This window comes from Tetrahymena thermophila (assembly GCF_000189635.1).
Source record: "Tetrahymena thermophila SB210 genomic scaffold scf_8254731, whole genome shotgun sequence".
Lineage (NCBI taxonomy): Eukaryota > Ciliophora > Oligohymenophorea > Hymenostomatida > Tetrahymenidae > Tetrahymena > Tetrahymena thermophila.
In genome coordinates this window covers 348,634-366,362 of record NW_002476495.1, presented here as the reverse complement: position 1 = coordinate 366,362, position 17,729 = coordinate 348,634, and the positions used below count along the sequence as shown (strand labels likewise).

Here is a 17,729-nt window from a genome sequence, read left to right as displayed (position 1 = left end):
CCTTTGACTTGAGCAAATTTAGAATAAAAATTCTATAAAAATATTATCATTGCTTTGATAAAAAATTTTAAGAACTCCCAATAGTAAAATTTAGGCTTATATTCTTTATATAAAAATCCATATTTTAATTCCTATTTTATAGTATCGATCTTTTTCCTGTTGACAAATAGTAGGAAAAATAAAGTAAATGGTAAAATTAACATCCAGAGTATTAAGAAAGGCACAGTAAAATAATAAGTGTATACATAGTAGTTATCAACATTGCATTAGTAGGATAGATTTTCTAAGATATAACTCTCACTACCTATTTATATGCAAGTAGACAAAGAAAGCATTTAGGTAATTAAATCAGGTGAGTAATATAGAGTTATACAAATTATAGATGTAGTTATCTTATGGTAGGGAAACTGCTTTGTCTTTTGAGTAATTTTCAGGAAAGTAATAAATAGAATAAAAAGAATTAAAGGTATGCAAAGAGAAATTATCAACTTCAAATAAATTACAGGAATCTCAATTTTTAGGCTAACTAAATAACATTCAAGAGCACTTACTGATGTATAGAGTGGAAAAGCTAAAAAATTAGGAAGCAGCAATATTTCTTTAATATATTATAAAAGTAAATTAATTGAATGAATTAAATTTGTATTAGAAAATTACATTTAGGAATATTTAATTTTAGAGTACCTAGAGCACTGATAATAAAAATGTAGTTCATAAATATTTTAATATATACTTCTGTTTTATTTAAATTAAAATTATTTTTTTGGTTTACTTCTTAAATTGAACTTTGAGTGTTAGATTTCTTTTAAAAATATTTAGTGAGAATATTTTAAACCCTTTATTTTTGAGTATTTTCTTCATTCTTTTAAATAATAAAGGCTAGATAGATGATGACAAATAATTAAATTAATATTAATTTGTATAGATATTCATTAGCTTAAGAACATGGTATACAATTATCCTATTCATTTTATTTTGTATATTACTAGTCCCAGTATTTTCCATATATCTATTTATTAAAATTAATTTACCATTAATTAAGATAAATTTTTTTACATCACACTCTTAGCAAAGAGCCCCAATACTCCCTTTTCTGCAAACGTAATTTCCGTATGAACCACCCACACAATTATATTTTGAGTAAGTGCATTCTAATATTTAGTTATCCAATTCACTAGATCTCCAAAATCCCTCTTTACATTTTAAACCTTTGCCAGGTTCACACACTGCCCCACTTGGGCAATCCAAACAAACTTTAGGATCAAAAGAATATGTGTCTTAAGGACAATTTATACATTCTTAGTAATTAGAGTATTTGCTAATAAATTCTCCAGCAGTACAGTTCCTAAAGTTAATTTATATTTGGAAAACAGATCCTGGTTACAACTAATTCGTTTATGGGTCAACTCTAAATATTTAATCAGAATAAAATTCAATAATTCCTATTGATCCTGGTATTCCAATAACTTAAATTTAGTCAAACGAAATTAAGCTAAGCTATGGAATTGTGTTAATTATATATTTGGATTATTATTACCCTCTAATTTAATAATTAATTTAATTTGCAGTTTAATTGCTTATTCTAACTTAGACATAATATGATATTTCTTCAGTTTAAGGAACAACTAATTCGTTTTAATCGTTAGTCATTTAAAAATATATTGAAGATAGGTTTTAACCACTTCTAAAATTTTGTACAATTAATTTAGAATCATTTATCATCTTTGAGCCAGGGTTTTTAGTTAAAAAATCATTTTGATTAACAAAATGAAGGCGAGTTGGGTAAGAGAATGTATTTTATCCATACATTTTTGCCTTATTATTAAGTAAGTTATTACTATCATCAATTACTGGGTTATTATTTTAAAATTAAATTCCACCTCCTATCTCAGCTTTGTTATTTGATATATTAGAATTATTTACAAATATTTTTTAATTATTATCATTCAAGGTTTCAGAATAAATATAAATTGCACCTCCTTTTCCTTTTAAAGATTGATTTTCAGTAAAATTACAAGAATCAATATTTAATTGGAATTCCTATTTTAATATGTAGAATAATTAATTAGTTTGTAAATAAAATTAAAATTATTTACATTGTTAGACTACGAATTAATATTTAATGCTCCCCCATCGTAAATAGAAGTGTTATTTTTGAATTCACAATATTTTATAATATTATTTTATATAGCATTTTCTATATAAATAGCTCCCCCTTCAGTTGCCTAAATTAATAATTGAGATAAATTAATATAAATTTACTTATTCATAATAAATTTACTTGTAAATTTGAAAAGGATGTATTTTTTATATTAAAAGTTGATTCTTAAATGTTTAAAGAGGAACCTTAACAATTTTAAATACATAATATTCCATTAAATGTAGAATTGTTATTGATCTAAAGTATGGCATTGCTTATTTATATCAAAGAATTACTCTACGTAGACTAGCTTAAAGCTACTTACAATATCCTCCTTTTGTTATTCGGTTGATTGATTTAGTTTATATTTGTGAATGAAGAATTATTTATATTTAATTAGCCTTTATTTATTGAAATAAAAGTTGAACTAAATTCTGAATCGAGCAAGTAAGTCTACTAAAGAGTTATTTATGAAGAATATGAATTTATAAATAATGGATTTATTTGCCTCATAAAAAAGTTAGATAATGTACTATTCAAAAAATTAACAAATGATTTATAAGAGTATATTAGAGATTAATCCTAATGTAAAAAGCTTTATGTTTATTTTTCATTTTTAATTGTGTTAATATTTTAAAAACTTAGCTATTAATTATTTACTTTAATGAAATAACCATACTAATAACCTGTTATATTATAGATTAGCCCATAATTAAACTGAATTTATTGAGTTTTCTATACTTAGGTTTAATTGCTATTTAAAAAAATATTAATTACTTAGCTAGGTTATTTTAATAAATTTGATTTACCTAAATGCTATAACTGAAGAACCACTTTAAAAGTTGAAGAAATTTTTAAAATTGCAATTTGAACAAATCATTTAAAAATTTATATTTGATACATCAAAGTAGAATGCACTCCCATCAGAAACTGAATAACCTTCTGTAAAATTAGAATTAGAAATATTGATGCTTAAGCCTTAGCCATAGGATTCAGCATATAGGAAAGAGCCTTTGAAGCTAATAGAATTACTACATGAGATATTTTGAATTTACAAGTCATAGACATTTGCTCTGATAAAACCACCTTCTGTAATTATATTTGATGAATCCTAATTTAAAATCAGCTTTTATTTACTTTCTACTTAAAACGAATCAAAGATTGAGTTTTGTAAAGAAAGAGTTTAAGTTTAAATATATAAATTATTATACTTCGAATTACTCTAAGATTTATAAAACTATGATTACTATATGGTTATACTACCTAAAACATTTTGCACCCAAATTGAAGTAACTGAATAAGTTAAAGCAGACAAAGGTGAGTTTAATATAATATCTTAAAACACACAATTTTAAAATATTACTGTAGATTTTTACTAGGTTAGTATTTATATGGGATTTGCGTTAGAGCTGGGAAGCAATTACAGCATTTATAAATTAGTGAAATTGGATTTATTAATTTATATAATAGTATCATTATATATTTTATTTTCTAGTATGATAAGGGAAATATCCTGACTTATAATGCCAAACACTTATAACTAAACAAGTTGAATATTTTATATTTCTTAAATCTAAAAGCATCCAGCAATTGTTGTTAGCTTTTAGCTTTCACTTGGAGTACCAAAGCAATTAAATTAATTAATATTCATTTATTTAGAATATTGCGATTAAATAAATGATATTTCTTTATGATTAGAAAAATTAACATTCTAAATTTGAATATTTTTTATTTTTTCTGTTTAGATTAAAAAGCTTTTTTAGGATGAAGAATATGCAAATGTGTTTGAATTTAATTAATTCATTGAAATGTAATTGTTATTATAAAATGTTCCATTAGAAAGAAAGAAGTTATGATCTGGCTATGAGAGCTAAGTGTAAAGTACACTGAATAACAAATTTTAATTGTTTAATGTAAATTAATTTGAAAGCATTTTGATATTTTAAAATGAAAATGTGTAGCTAATTTAGGATTATTATGGCATAGAGTCAAAAATCTTAATGTTTCCAAATTAATTATAATTTATATTAATATTCGTTAGATTATACTGACCTGCTAAGAACAAAGAAGAAATCCTTTAATTTTGAATGCTGAAAGTAGTATTATTATTCAATATATTTATTTAAGAACCTTAAAAAATAATGTCGCTTTCACTATACATGATAGCAAAACCTGGATCGAATTAACAGCTTTCCAAGGTAAAATTTTAAATTAACACCTATTAAACAAAAATAGAATGAACAATTTTATTATAATTTGTTTATAAAAAAAATAATTTACTTAGTTAGAACTTTGTATATGAATCAATTAAGGTATTTATGATAGTATTTTATTCTTTAATTAGTAATTTAAAAGCTATAAAAAACCATTATAGACGCTAATCAAATAAAAGTTTTATTGGATAGTTAGATTTTAAGCTGTTGTTGAAATATTATCAAGGATTATATTTTACACATTCTGAAATACTAAACCGCAGGTAGAGGTTTGGAGGTTTTACAAGTCAAAGACAATATTAATATCCTTGAAAGTAATAAAGTTATAATTATAAAACTATAGTTAATTTAAACTAATAACTTTAGCTTAATCTCCATCTCTTAGACTTTTTATTTATAATGAAATTTTCTAATTGAAATCAAAGCTTAAAAACTAATTTTTAATTTCAAAGACGTTATCAGTGCTTACTATAATATTTGCATTTATATTAACTACCCCAATTATGTTATCTGTGTATAATTATGCCTTTATTTAATATTTATTTATTTATTTATTATTTAAAATTAATGTATTTTAATACTTGCAATATTCCTGTGAATAAATTGTTAGAACTCGAGAAAGGTTAGTCAGCTGTGCCTAATCCATAAAACTTGTTTGCTTATTGGTTTTCAGTTACTTAGTAATAATAATCTAAAGAACAATTTAAGCAATTGTTAATGTCTTACAAACAACTGTCAAGAGGTAAATAGAGATCTCGAAATGTATATTAAATCCAAAGAGTATTTTATGATACTAACTAAATAAAAAACACCTATTCTAACAGTTTTTATGACCCAATTTACATAAATGGTGTGAATTGCTTGTTTTAATGATCGTATTTAAATAGATAAGTGATTTCGAAATTACCTCCTATAGCAATTATTCCTATTGATTCAAATACACTAACTACTCTGCTCATAGCATGCATTTAAAAATCAATAATTTTAACTTACTCAGTTTATAAATCTAATATATTTGCTTGAAATGTTTCACATATTGCTATGAAATATTTATAGATTGACTAGTCGCTCTACACATAATGATACATGTTTCCTGATTCAGAATTATAGCAATTAGCTTAATTAATTAATATAAAATAAATAAAGCTAACATTATCATATTAGAAGTGTAATGTAATCAAAATTTGTGAATACTTAATTAAATTTATTATAAAAGAATTTATAAACAATTACGTATTAAAATCCTTCCAGTATTAACTTAATTTTACAAATTCCACTTAAAAACTATTCCGTTTCTGGCAATTCCTACTATTTCTTAACTATTTGTATCTTTTAAAGAAGCAATTGCAAACATAGATTGCAACTAATTATCATTTGGATTTATGGAGTTTAAGCAGAAATATTAACTCTAATCTTATATATTCAATAACTTGAAGATACACCCTAAATTATTTTGAGTATAGGAAACACCAATAGCTACCCATACTTAATTGTTATAAAAAAAGGGATCCAAATTGTAAGTCATTGTGTTGATTTGAATATTATGAGCGCTTAAAGATATGTACTATTTAATAAATTTTTGTTTTTTAGAAATATTTAAAAATTTTTAATTTATATTTAACCTAATAAGTAGAATTAATTGGAAAGGCTAAAGTTGTGGCAATATAAAGATTATTTGGATCAGCTTTATTACCAGATTCGTTACAAATGAGAACGTAGCATAATTCGCAACCTTTAACTGAAAAGAATGTACCGTGCTTGAGTTAGACATATGGTTTAGGAGGATTATTTTTATAGAAAGTTCTTCTGTTATTATAATCTCTATCTGTTACTATAAATCCATGCGGATTTATGTAAATATAGTACTGTGAATTTTAATATTCAAATATATATCTCCTGTTATTTCCATCCGATGCCTATTCTATTGAATATATAATTAAATAAAGAATTGAGAGTTTTCAAGATAAAATTAATTACATAACATCTAAGTAGAAGATTGTGTTTTCATATCAAATAAATAAGCGTAGAATTGATATCCTAATATTAAATAATTCTATTCAGATAAATAAAGCCAAGCACTTGAAGTTTAATTAATTTAGTTAATCTAAAAGAATGTGTTTATTATATTTTTTTGTTCATCTAAACTAAAGTCCATATCAATACTCAGAATACCTACAGAATAATTTACTAGCAATTTGTCTTTAGAATTTGGAATATTTTAATTTTTAGGGATTACAATCATGCCAATTACTTAAAAAGGAGATTATAAAGATTGATATTCTATTTATATAAATTAATATATATATGCCTGTCTTTTTAAGTTTTTAGAACTAAAATAGAGTTTCAATTCAAATAAAAAATTACATTATGTGTAAAATGAAGTGTATTAACTGTTAACAACACTCTAGATTTATATAAATTGTAATTATATATTATTCCCATTTACTATGCAAATAATAATCATATCATAATTAGGATGCTTAACAAATTACTTTTGCTAATTCTAAAAAGCTTTAAATATAAAAATATTTTTAAAATTAAATTCATAAATCTTAATTTTACTTGCTTAAATATAGCCATAATGTTCATGGTCGTATGATTTTAAATCAAAGGTCCATGCTTAAATTCCTATAGTTGTTTAAACAAGCAATACATTTTCTTGATTAGAGAGGATAAAAAAGCTTGAGTACAATCCCCAATAATTGTAAACATAATAAATTAAATAGGCATCAAATATCTTAATAATTTATAAATTATATTAATTTATTATGTATATTTCTAACCCCATTGTTATGACTGCAAAATCTGTATTTTCTATCAAATTTATTGTATTAATGTACTAAAATATAACTTAATTTTGTATATTTAATGTATAAGGATTAGCTAAAATAACTTATTCATTATTCCATGCAAGTATTTAATCAATTTTTTCAATATAATACATCTAATATATCAAGAAAGATGCTAATTAGAAATAATTGAATAATGTTTAAAAAATTTTTTAATTCAAAGTAAAATTTACATTTAATTGAGTTTAATACTTAAAATTCCGTTGATTGCAAGTCAATGTAATACAAAATAGTATTTTAAGAGTTCATTTAACTTATAGTGTTTACAATTAAAATGCTTGTTTTTGGAATTAAGACAAAATTTGCAGGGTAATAATACTCAAAATAATTGCAACCTAATAAGTAAAAATGTGATTTATATGTAAATATCTAAGATATCAAAATATACTTTAAAAGATAATTAGGTTAGGGCATTAGATGCAGCTTACTTAAAAAATATTTTGATAGAAAATCAACAAAAAATTAATGTATTTCAAAACTTATTTATAGCTCATTTATTGTTCCAAATTGCTTTACGTTTTGTTTCTTTTATCTATTTTTTTTTTTTTTTCGTTTATTAATCTATAAAAAATGTATTTAAGATATTTTTTAGATTACTTAGCAATTTATTCATCATAAAATCAATTAAATGCTCAGCTATAAAGTTCGAGTTTTAATTGTTTGTAATTAAAGCCTTATACATGAGTAAACACACTAAAAAGTGGTTATGTATAAAAGACTTTTCATATTTAAAAATATTAATTAAAATAATAGTCATTTTAATCAATAAAAAACTCAGTCCATAATAAATAACTAAAACCATTAAGTTTCACGAAAAAACAACAATTAATTACACATACATAAAGATTAATGAATCTATATTTATATCAATCACAATCAAAAACAAAAATAGCCAAAAAATTTAATTGTTTGTAAACTTTTTTTAGTTGCAGTGATAAATTTATTTTTATTAACTTTATTTTTTCATGAAAAGATATTTATTTATTCTTAAAAGCTATAATAAGATTAAAAATATTAATTTATTTCACTTTTTAAGATTTTAAATCTAATTTTTTAATATTTTTCCATTTTTAAATTCATTTATTTTATTAGAAGGTTGAATTTCATCATTAAATGACTTTTCCTAAGGTATGTTTGACATAGCTTTATAATTAAAAAAAATATTATTAATTTAAGTAATGTATCTATTTAATTATGTTTACATCTATCGCTTAATTTATCTAAGTTAACATCTTTTATTTCTGCTTAAAATAAATCAGATTTTAGTAAATCATTATCTTTAATTTACTATTTATCTATATATTAGAATTTAAAAATTATTGATTTTTTTTTCAAATTAAAAAAATTTATACCATTTTAATTTTATATTTTTGAGCTGGAAATTAAGAAGGGAGATTATTAGTTAATAGTCCTATTAGAATTTAAACCTAATGTATTTTGTAAGTTAACCTATGAGCTATTTATATTGATATCCTATCTTTATGAACTTAATTCTTTCTATTGAGAGAAAAATTAACCTAGTTTATAAAAAGAATATTTAACACCAATCAAATTCAATATTAAGAAATCAATTTTATAAATTTACTTTGGTTATTATTAAAATCCTATTTTACACCTGTTCTGTTATTTAAACCTTTTTAAAAAGATTTTTCAATTTAAAATTCCTAAGAAGTTTGATTTTTAGGAGTAATTATTAAACTCAAAGCATTTTCTTCATTAGAAATTTTAAAAATATCTTTGCTTATATACTTTTAAAACTTAGATTAATTTTTATCTTCCAAAAATTTTGATTAAATTTAGTCTTTGATAGATGCTAATCTGCTTTTTCTTATTTCAGCATTACTCTCCAAAAATGTTTAAAAATATTTTTTAAATCTTTATTTAGGAAAATTATTGATTTATTTTTATATTTTATCTTTCTATTCTGATTTTTTAAATATATTTTTAATTATTTTTAAGATTTTTTTTTAAACTATTAAAAATTTTTGTTCAAAAATTTTCCAAAAAACTAAACTGAAGAAGGCTGTATTAATAATTCCTATTAGTATATATCCTAAATATTAGTAGTAAATAAAATCGTTCTAAATTTCGCTAATGAAAAGTCCTAAATAGATTGAGACAGAGCATGATAAAGTAGACAAAAAGTCAATATGATTTACTTCTTCTTCTTTATAAGGTTTAATAGTTTTGAGCAAATAACCATAAAAAATAATTGATACTAAAATTAGATTTCCTTTTACTTATGTGCTCTATGAATAAAAATTCAAACAGAGTATGATTATTATTTTGATAAACATTTTTACAAACTCCCAGAAATAAGCATTAATTTTATATTCTTTATAGATAAACCCATACTTAAGTTCTAAATTTAATTTTTATAATCTTTTTTTATTTAAAAATAAAATTAAAAATAAAGCAACTGGAAATACTACAATCCATATTATCAAGCAAGGAAAAACTAGGTAATAAGTATATTTATAATATTCTTCATCTGCATAGCACTAATAAGAAAAATTAGCCAGAATATACTTGTTATCTCCAATCTATACACAAGAAGAAAGTGAAATCATCTAAGATATTAAGTCAGGTTAAGTGTAAAATACAATAAACACTATAGAAGTTGTTAGTTTATGCCATGAAAATTATTTTGATCTAAATATAATTTTTTCAAAAATTAAATATAAAGCAAATAAAATAAAATGTAAGAAAGGTAAGCCAAGAGAAAACAACAATTTCAGATAAATTATAGGGATTTATCTATTGCTCTCTACTAAAAAGCACTCAAGAGAACTAACTTATGTACTTATAGGCCTACCAAATAAACTTGGAAATACAATAAAAGCTGTTTATTAATTATTTAGAATTTTAATATTATTCGTTTGATAAATAAAATAATATATATGTACTGTTTGGTAGATCTAAGTTAAGCTATCCTAGAGAGCTTATAATAAAAATATAATTCATAAATATCTTAATATATATTCCAGTTTTATTTGAAATCATAGGATTCATCCTCTAAGATGGTTATGGTATTTCTTTCGTATCAGTTTTATATTTTTTTCTTTCCTTTGTAAAATACTTTGATAAAATAGTAGAAGTTCTCCTCATTAAAGAGTTTTCCTCATTTTTTTTAACTGTATATACTAGAGAAACTAAAGACCATAAGTTAATTAATATAAGCTTATAGATATAATCATTTGCCTAAGAACAATGTACACAATCTTTTTAGTTATTTGCTTTAGTGTATTATTCATTTTCCCAGTAGGAACCATAAATCTAATTAAAAAAATTATAGATAGAAAAATGATTATCAATTTTATATATTATCTGAAATATTTAAAATTCAAGAAAGAAATTTTTTAAAAATATTAATTTTGATAATTAAACTTTAGGCAAAATAAATTTTTTTAAAAATTATGCTTTTAGAAAATTTTAAATTAAAAATTTTTTTTTTTAAATTAATTAGTTTTCTTAAATTAAATTTTCATGGAATTAATAAAATAAACTCAAATTAAATAAGATAAATTTAAAAATATTTAATTTATAAATTTACATCACATTCTTAGCATAGAGCACCTATACTACCTTTTTTACAAATTTTATTTCCATAGCTACCACCTACACAATTCTGAGCAGATTACTTGCATTTCACTATATAATCATCATATTCTCCAGATCTCCAAAATCCTTCTTTGCAAATTATGCCTTTACCTTCTTAACAATATGCTCCATCAGGACAATTTAAGCACACTTTAGGGTTTATTGAATAAGTTCCTTATGGGCAATTTACACATTCCTAGTAGTTATTATACTAACTAATATATTCACCAGCAGTACAATTTCTAAAAAAAATTATTATTTCATATGTTTAGTTTTAAATAAATTTGTTTGTAGAAGGGTCAAGTTAAAATATTTAATTTGAGTAGAATTCTATGATTCCTAAAGAACCTGGTATTCCAATTATTTATAAAGAATCAAATTTAATGATGCTTTATTCTGGTACTTAATTAATTACATATTTCTACTAGACTTCACCTCTAATATAAAAATTGGAAGCATTGATCGTTTTATTACTAACTTTTGCCTCTACATAATAAGGATCAATATTATTTTAAGGTATAAATAATTCGTTTTATTCGTTATACATCTAGAATCTAAGTTCTTATAAACCCGAACCACTTTTAAAATTATTAATTACTATTTTGTTGTTTATTAACTCAGAATTTTATTGTTAAGATAAAAATTATTCTTGATTTACAAGGTAAAGTTTAGTTGGAAAAGAAAAAGTATCTTATCCACATTTTGTTGCTTGATTATTTTGAATATTTGTTTGTGGATCAATTTGAGGATAAATATTAAAAGAATAAAGAGCTCCTCCCTATTAAGCTTTATTTTAAGTTATTTATGTAGACTAAAGAAAAATAGATTAATTTGAATCATTTAAAGATTCAGAATAAATGTATAGAGCACCTCCGTATCCATTTAAAGATGTATTCTCTATGAATTATGTGCTTTGTATATAGATATTATATGTCTTTTTATAAAAATTGTTTAATAAATAATTAAAGATTTAATTTTATTTTACATTTCCTATTTATGAAAGAATGACTAAAGCCCCTCCGTTTTAATTAGAAGTATTATTATAAAAAAGGCAATTATCTATTTTATTTATTTATGTAGGGCTTTGAATATAGATTGCTCCTCCTTGGATACACTTATGAAAAAAATAAAATAAAAATAAGTAAAATGAAGTGATCCAATAAAAATTTACTTTTAAACCAGAAAAAACTGCCTTTTATATAGAAAAATTAGAATTTTAAATTTGGAAAGCTGAGCCGGAACACATGTAATTGCATTCAATATTTTAAAATAGTGAATCACTTCTTACAGTAAGAGTACTGGAGTTTATTTTAATTAAAGAATTTGGATTTTAGCTTTAGTTTTCAACTTAAAGCATTCTATTAAGATTCTATATTAAATATTAGTGCTGTTAAATATTCTTGAAAGTTGAGTTAATTATTTGAAGAGACCCTTAATCAACAGATATGAAACTTTAGGTAAAAAATGAATCTTAAAAGATAGTTTGTGAAATAATCACTGAAGATAGCTAAGAATCGATTAATGACGGATACAATTATTATTATTTTTAATTTGATACTTAGCAATCAACAAATTTTATTGTTGAATTGTAAGAAGACATAAAAGATTAGTATACATTAAAGCTATTTTAGAATGAGTTTTAATTACTAATTTTTTAGATGCTTTCAAAAATTACAGATAATCCTACAACTTTTATGAAATATCCAAACTATAAACCTGTAATATTTAATATACTGCCTTTACTAAATTTAACTAGATTCTTTTATTATGTTTACACATTATTGCTATATTATTTATTTTAAAATAAATTTAACTTTATAAAAATTAATTCACTTAGAAAATTAAAAATAAAAAAACTTGGGTCTTTAAAACTTATTTAAAAAAATTAACTCTACAAATTTAATATTTTAATCAAGAAAAAATAAATTTACTTAAAGGCAATCGCTGAAGATTATTATTAATAGTTGTATAGGTTTTAAAAGTTACATTCCTCACAAGTTAAGTAAAAATTTAAATTAGTAATATCAAAATACAAAGCACTCCCATCTATTACAGAATATCCGTTTGAAAAATTAGAATTTAAGATGGAAATATTTAGTGTTTACCCAAAAGATTCTGTATAGATGAAAGAACCTTTTAGACTTATAGAATTAGTACATGAAACATTTTAAATGATAAAATTAAGCACATTAGCTCTTATAAATCCACCTTGAGAATTAATATTGCTTGTATTTTTACTCTCAACAAGCTAGTCTTTAAGCTAAAAGGAAGATTGATCAAAGATACAATTTTAAATTATTAGGCTTGACGCTTGAGCATATATAAAGTTATAAAGGGAGTTGCTTGTTGAGTTTAAGAATTTAGAGTTATTTATATAGGTGCTTCCTAACACATTTTATATCCAAAGCGATGTTACTGAATTTATTAAAACTGAACTAGGAGATCTCAATTAGTTTTATTAAAATTCACAAAGCTGTATAGTAATGTTTGATTATTATTGGCTTATTATTTATAAAGGATTAAGCTATGAATTAGGGAGACTCTATAACAAATTTAAGTTGCTAAAAACACCTTTATAAATTTAAATAGTTGTATTTTAGTATTATGAATTAGTTATTTATAAAAGCGAATTGTCTTTACAAGTTTTATTATAAACTTGAATCTAATTTAAATTGGCATTTTAGATATCTTTTATTAATAAGCATCCAGCTGTAGTTTCTATTTAATTTGTTTAATCTATAACATCAAAGCAGTTAAATTGGGTAATATTTGCTATAAAAGCATTATATAATTTCATAAAAGAAATTTCATAATGATTTGAAAAATTTATGTTATTAAGCAAAGCATTTTTTATGTTTATATTTTGAATTAAGAAGCTAGTTGAATTTTACTAATTAGTTTATGGATTTAAAACTAGTTAATTTTAGTAAATGTATTAATTTCTAAAGAAATTTCCATTTTAAAGGATAAAAGTATGATCTGGATTTGATAATTAGGAGTATAATGCATTGAATAAAATATGATCACTGTTTAATTTAAAAATGTTTTGTGCCATATTAATGTTTTGAATTGAAAAACTGTAATTTTATTGTGATAAAGATGGCATTGCAGAAAAAATCTTGATATTAATTAAAATATTTTAATTTATGTTTATATCTGTAATATTGAATTAACCTGCTTAAAATAAAGAAGAAATGCTTTAATTTTAAATATTTTATGATGGTTGATTATTTGTTATATTTATGTGACTTCCTGTAAAGAAAACATCACTCTAGGAATTTAATATGCTAAAACCAGGATCTAATTAGCAGTTATCAATTACAAGATTCTAAATAATTATCTAAATAAAATTTTTAAAAATTATTTAAAATATATTTTTTATATTTTCAGGAAAAATAAAGAGAAAATTGATTAAATATTAATTAGATTAAACCAAAAAAAACATTTTTATTAATAAAATTTATTCAATTCTATTTAATTTAAATTGAGTTTAGAGCTTTCAAAAATAAAAATTTGATAGTCTAGATATTTTATAGTTTCATTTAAAATAGAGTTAAAAATTTATTTCTTCTATCAAAATCTTATTATTATTTTTAACCTTTTGAAATTAATTTAATTGTTTGTTACTTATTGAAAATTTAAGACTCATTAATCTCAAAGAAACTTATTTTTTGAAAAATTATTTTTTTCTAAAATAATACAAATAAATAGCTCTAAGTAATTAAGTAAAGTATTTTGATTTTAAATCTTTCTTAAAATTAATTTAAAAATTACTTATTTTGAATTATAAATACTGATGAGATTTGTTATATATGCTAAATTCTTATTTTGAAGCGTATAGTTATAAAGCTAAAGATTACTATTCATCACAGTAAAAAGATAACAATTTAGAGTATTTGGCATATTTTATCCTGTAGAGGATATATTATCTATCACTATTGAAGTAAGATTATTAAAAGAAAAACCACAGGTAGCCTATTAATAATTTTTCAAATCAAAAATAAAATCAATATCTTTCATGCTGACTGAATTATAGTTTGTAAAGCTAAGTTCGTTATAAGTAAAAACTTAAGCCATTTAGCCTTAAGTAGTACTTTTTATTGATAATGAAATCTGTTGATTAAAATTGAAATTTAAGAACTCTTCTTTCAACTAGAAGGGATTGCTTGTTGATATATTGATATTGGTTTCAATATTTACAACTCCTTTAACCGTATTTATGTATTATTATGCCTTTTTTTAGTTTTTATAGTAAAAATAAAAATAAATTTTACATTATATAGATAATATTAATTAACTTTAAAGTTTTTATTTTCATAAATTAAAATTTAGTGAAAAAAATAATTTATTTACTTTTAATATAGCTGTAAGTAAATGATTAGAACTAGTAAAAGAAACGTCTTGTGTTCCCGCTCCATAATAATTAGTTCCTTGCAAGGTTTCTGTTGTTTGAAAGTAAAAATCAAAGGAGCAATTTAGGCAATCATTGACATTTTGTAAACATTAGTCAATGCTGTAGTATAAATCTCTAAATTAGTATTAAATCCATAATATATTTTTGGGAATTAGTGTGACAAATAAAACTTGCTCTAATAGTTTATTTGCTCCTAATTCCATAAATAAATAAAATTTCTAATTTTTAGTGTCATATCTATATAAGTATGTCAAGCCATTATTAGATCCAATCGCAACTAACCCTATTGATTCAAACATTGACATTGTTTTACTCAAAGATCTCATAGGATTATCAAGTATGATTGATTATTTTGTTTATAAATTTAACACGACTGTATAAAAAGTTTCACAGACTGCAAAAAAGTACTTTTAAATAGATTTGTCATCTTATACGTGATGATATATGTTACCCATTTAAGAATCTAAGCAACGGTCTTTTTTTAAATTAAAAATATTAATATTACATTAGATTTGTCTTATTTTAATTAAAATTTTAGTAAATCATTCTATTATTTAATCTATAATTTTCAAAAAAAGAAGATAAATAAATAGTTTTACCTATCAAAATTTATTCTTTATATTCTTTTGTTTTAATATTCCATCTAAACACTATACCTTTTCTCGTTATTCCCACTATTTCCTAATTAGAAATATCTTCAAGAGAAGAAATAGCATATACTGATTCAAGTGAGTTATCGCTAGGATTAGGGGATTTTAAACAGAAATATGTATTTTAGTCATATACATTTAATAGTAAAAAAATACAACCTGAGTTATTTGAAGTATAATAAATCCCAACAGTGACCCATACAGCATTTTCATAATAAAAAGGATCTAAATTAAGTGGCATTGTGTTTCTTGAAATGTTATATTATTTTAAGGAAATATACTTTTTAAATAATAAAAAATATTTAATAAGATTGCTCTGAAATTCTTATCTTTACCTAGTAAGTAGAGCTAATTGGGAAAGCTGTTGTTACAGCGAAGTATAAGTTTGCTGCATCATATAAGTTACCTGATTAATTACAAATTATGAAAAAGCACAATGGACAATATTTTACAGATAAGAAACTTCCCATATTTTATAAATATGGAAATGGTGGGTTATTTTTTTACATTACTTTTCTCCCAATATAATTTCTATCTGCCACATAAAAACCATTTGGATTTATATATACTTGATAATCTTAGCTTTAATATGTTATCATGAATCTTTTATTGTTTCCATCACCTGCTTATTCTTTGTTTTATTTTTTTGAATAAAAATAAACTTAAACATCATTTATTTTAATTAATTTACAAAGCATTTAAGTAACTGTTTGCTGTGATATATTATATAAGTAGGCACTATAATAATATCCACTTGCAATAAGCTAATATTAAGGAATATAAAACCAGCCTAGCCCAGAATAATTTATGAATTAGGTGTGTATATTTGCTATTTAGATAAGATTGTTTGAATTGATTGAAAAATCAGCTGAAAACTAAAATATCCCATATTAAAAATTGTAAAGAATTAAATCTTAAGAGTTTTTATTATTAGAATCTTTAGGAATAAATATAATGTCCTTTACACTTATCCAAGAATATTAACTAGGCAAAAATCCTACATTTTAATATTTATAAATATTAATTACAAATGAAATATTTTATGATAAATATTTAAATATATTTACTATTAGCAAATACCTAATAGAAACTTAACTGCTGAGCATTTAAAATTTAAATAAACTATATTCCAACATACTAACCGCCACAAATAATTATATCATAATTTGGATGCTTGATAAATTATTTTATTTAATTTTGAGAGGGATCCATCAAGGCTAGTTGATTATTTATAAAGAGTTTGATTGAGTTTATAATATCAAAATAAGCAATTACTTGATGGTATATATCCATAATACTCATGATCAAATGTATTTAAATTTAATGTCCACACCTATATTCCTTTAGTAGTAGAAACTAGCAAAGAATTTTATTGATTTGAAAATGCTATATATTTTGAAAATGCATTGATATAACCTTATATATAACCAAATACATCTATATCTATTATTTTTTGTATTTATAAAGTACTTTAGTTAATAATGAATAGCTCTATTATGCAAGTAACAATTGCAAAATCAGTGTTTTCTATCAAATTTATTTTTTAAATGTATTTAAGTTTTATTTAGTTTTCTATATCTAGATTATAAGGATTAGCTAAAATAACTTATTCTATATTCCAAACGAGTATTTAATCTGTCTTTGAAATATATACCATTTCAGACACTAGAAATTGTGCTAATTATTTATTCATAATTATTTTAACATTGATGATCAAAAAATTAATTGTTTACACTTTATCGCATTTAAAACTTAGTATTCTACTGATTGCAAGTCTACGTAATAGATTATACTATCTTACGAACTAGCATAACTCACAGTATTGATTAAAAGAATACTGGTATTCGGGATAAGCAAAAAATT

General features: G+C 22.3%; 2 protein-coding genes across 2 annotated transcripts; both read right to left on the bottom strand. All coding sequences in view use genetic code 6, as the record gives it.

The window, feature by feature from the left end:
• Positions 1-490: 490 nt before the first annotated feature.
• Positions 491-7,451, bottom strand: TTHERM_000597639 (transmembrane protein, putative; the record flags this gene model as incomplete). The annotated part of the gene is made up of 14 exons (XM_012796436.1): positions 491-1,009; positions 1,057-2,040; positions 2,097-2,225; positions 2,282-2,894; positions 2,950-4,358; positions 4,421-4,879; positions 4,935-5,470; positions 5,587-5,917; positions 5,976-6,274; positions 6,331-6,633; positions 6,718-6,864; positions 6,916-7,090; positions 7,151-7,317; positions 7,376-7,451. 14 exons carry the CDS (start codon positions 7,449-7,451, stop codon positions 491-493), a joined length of 6,147 nt encoding a protein of 2,048 aa, XP_012651890.1.
• A 1,304-nt stretch (positions 7,452-8,755) lies between these two features.
• Positions 8,756-17,523, bottom strand: TTHERM_00597630 (transmembrane protein, putative; the record flags this gene model as incomplete). Its single annotated transcript, XM_001011726.2, has 13 exons — positions 8,756-10,044; positions 10,109-10,478; positions 10,756-11,736; positions 11,788-11,916; positions 11,974-12,586; positions 12,734-14,142; positions 14,577-15,035; positions 15,156-15,691; positions 15,816-16,146; positions 16,202-16,497; positions 16,558-16,863; positions 16,934-17,083; positions 17,142-17,523. 13 exons carry the CDS (start codon positions 17,521-17,523, stop codon positions 8,756-8,758), a joined length of 7,251 nt encoding a protein of 2,416 aa, XP_001011726.2.
• Positions 17,524-17,729: the final 206 nt, after the last annotated feature.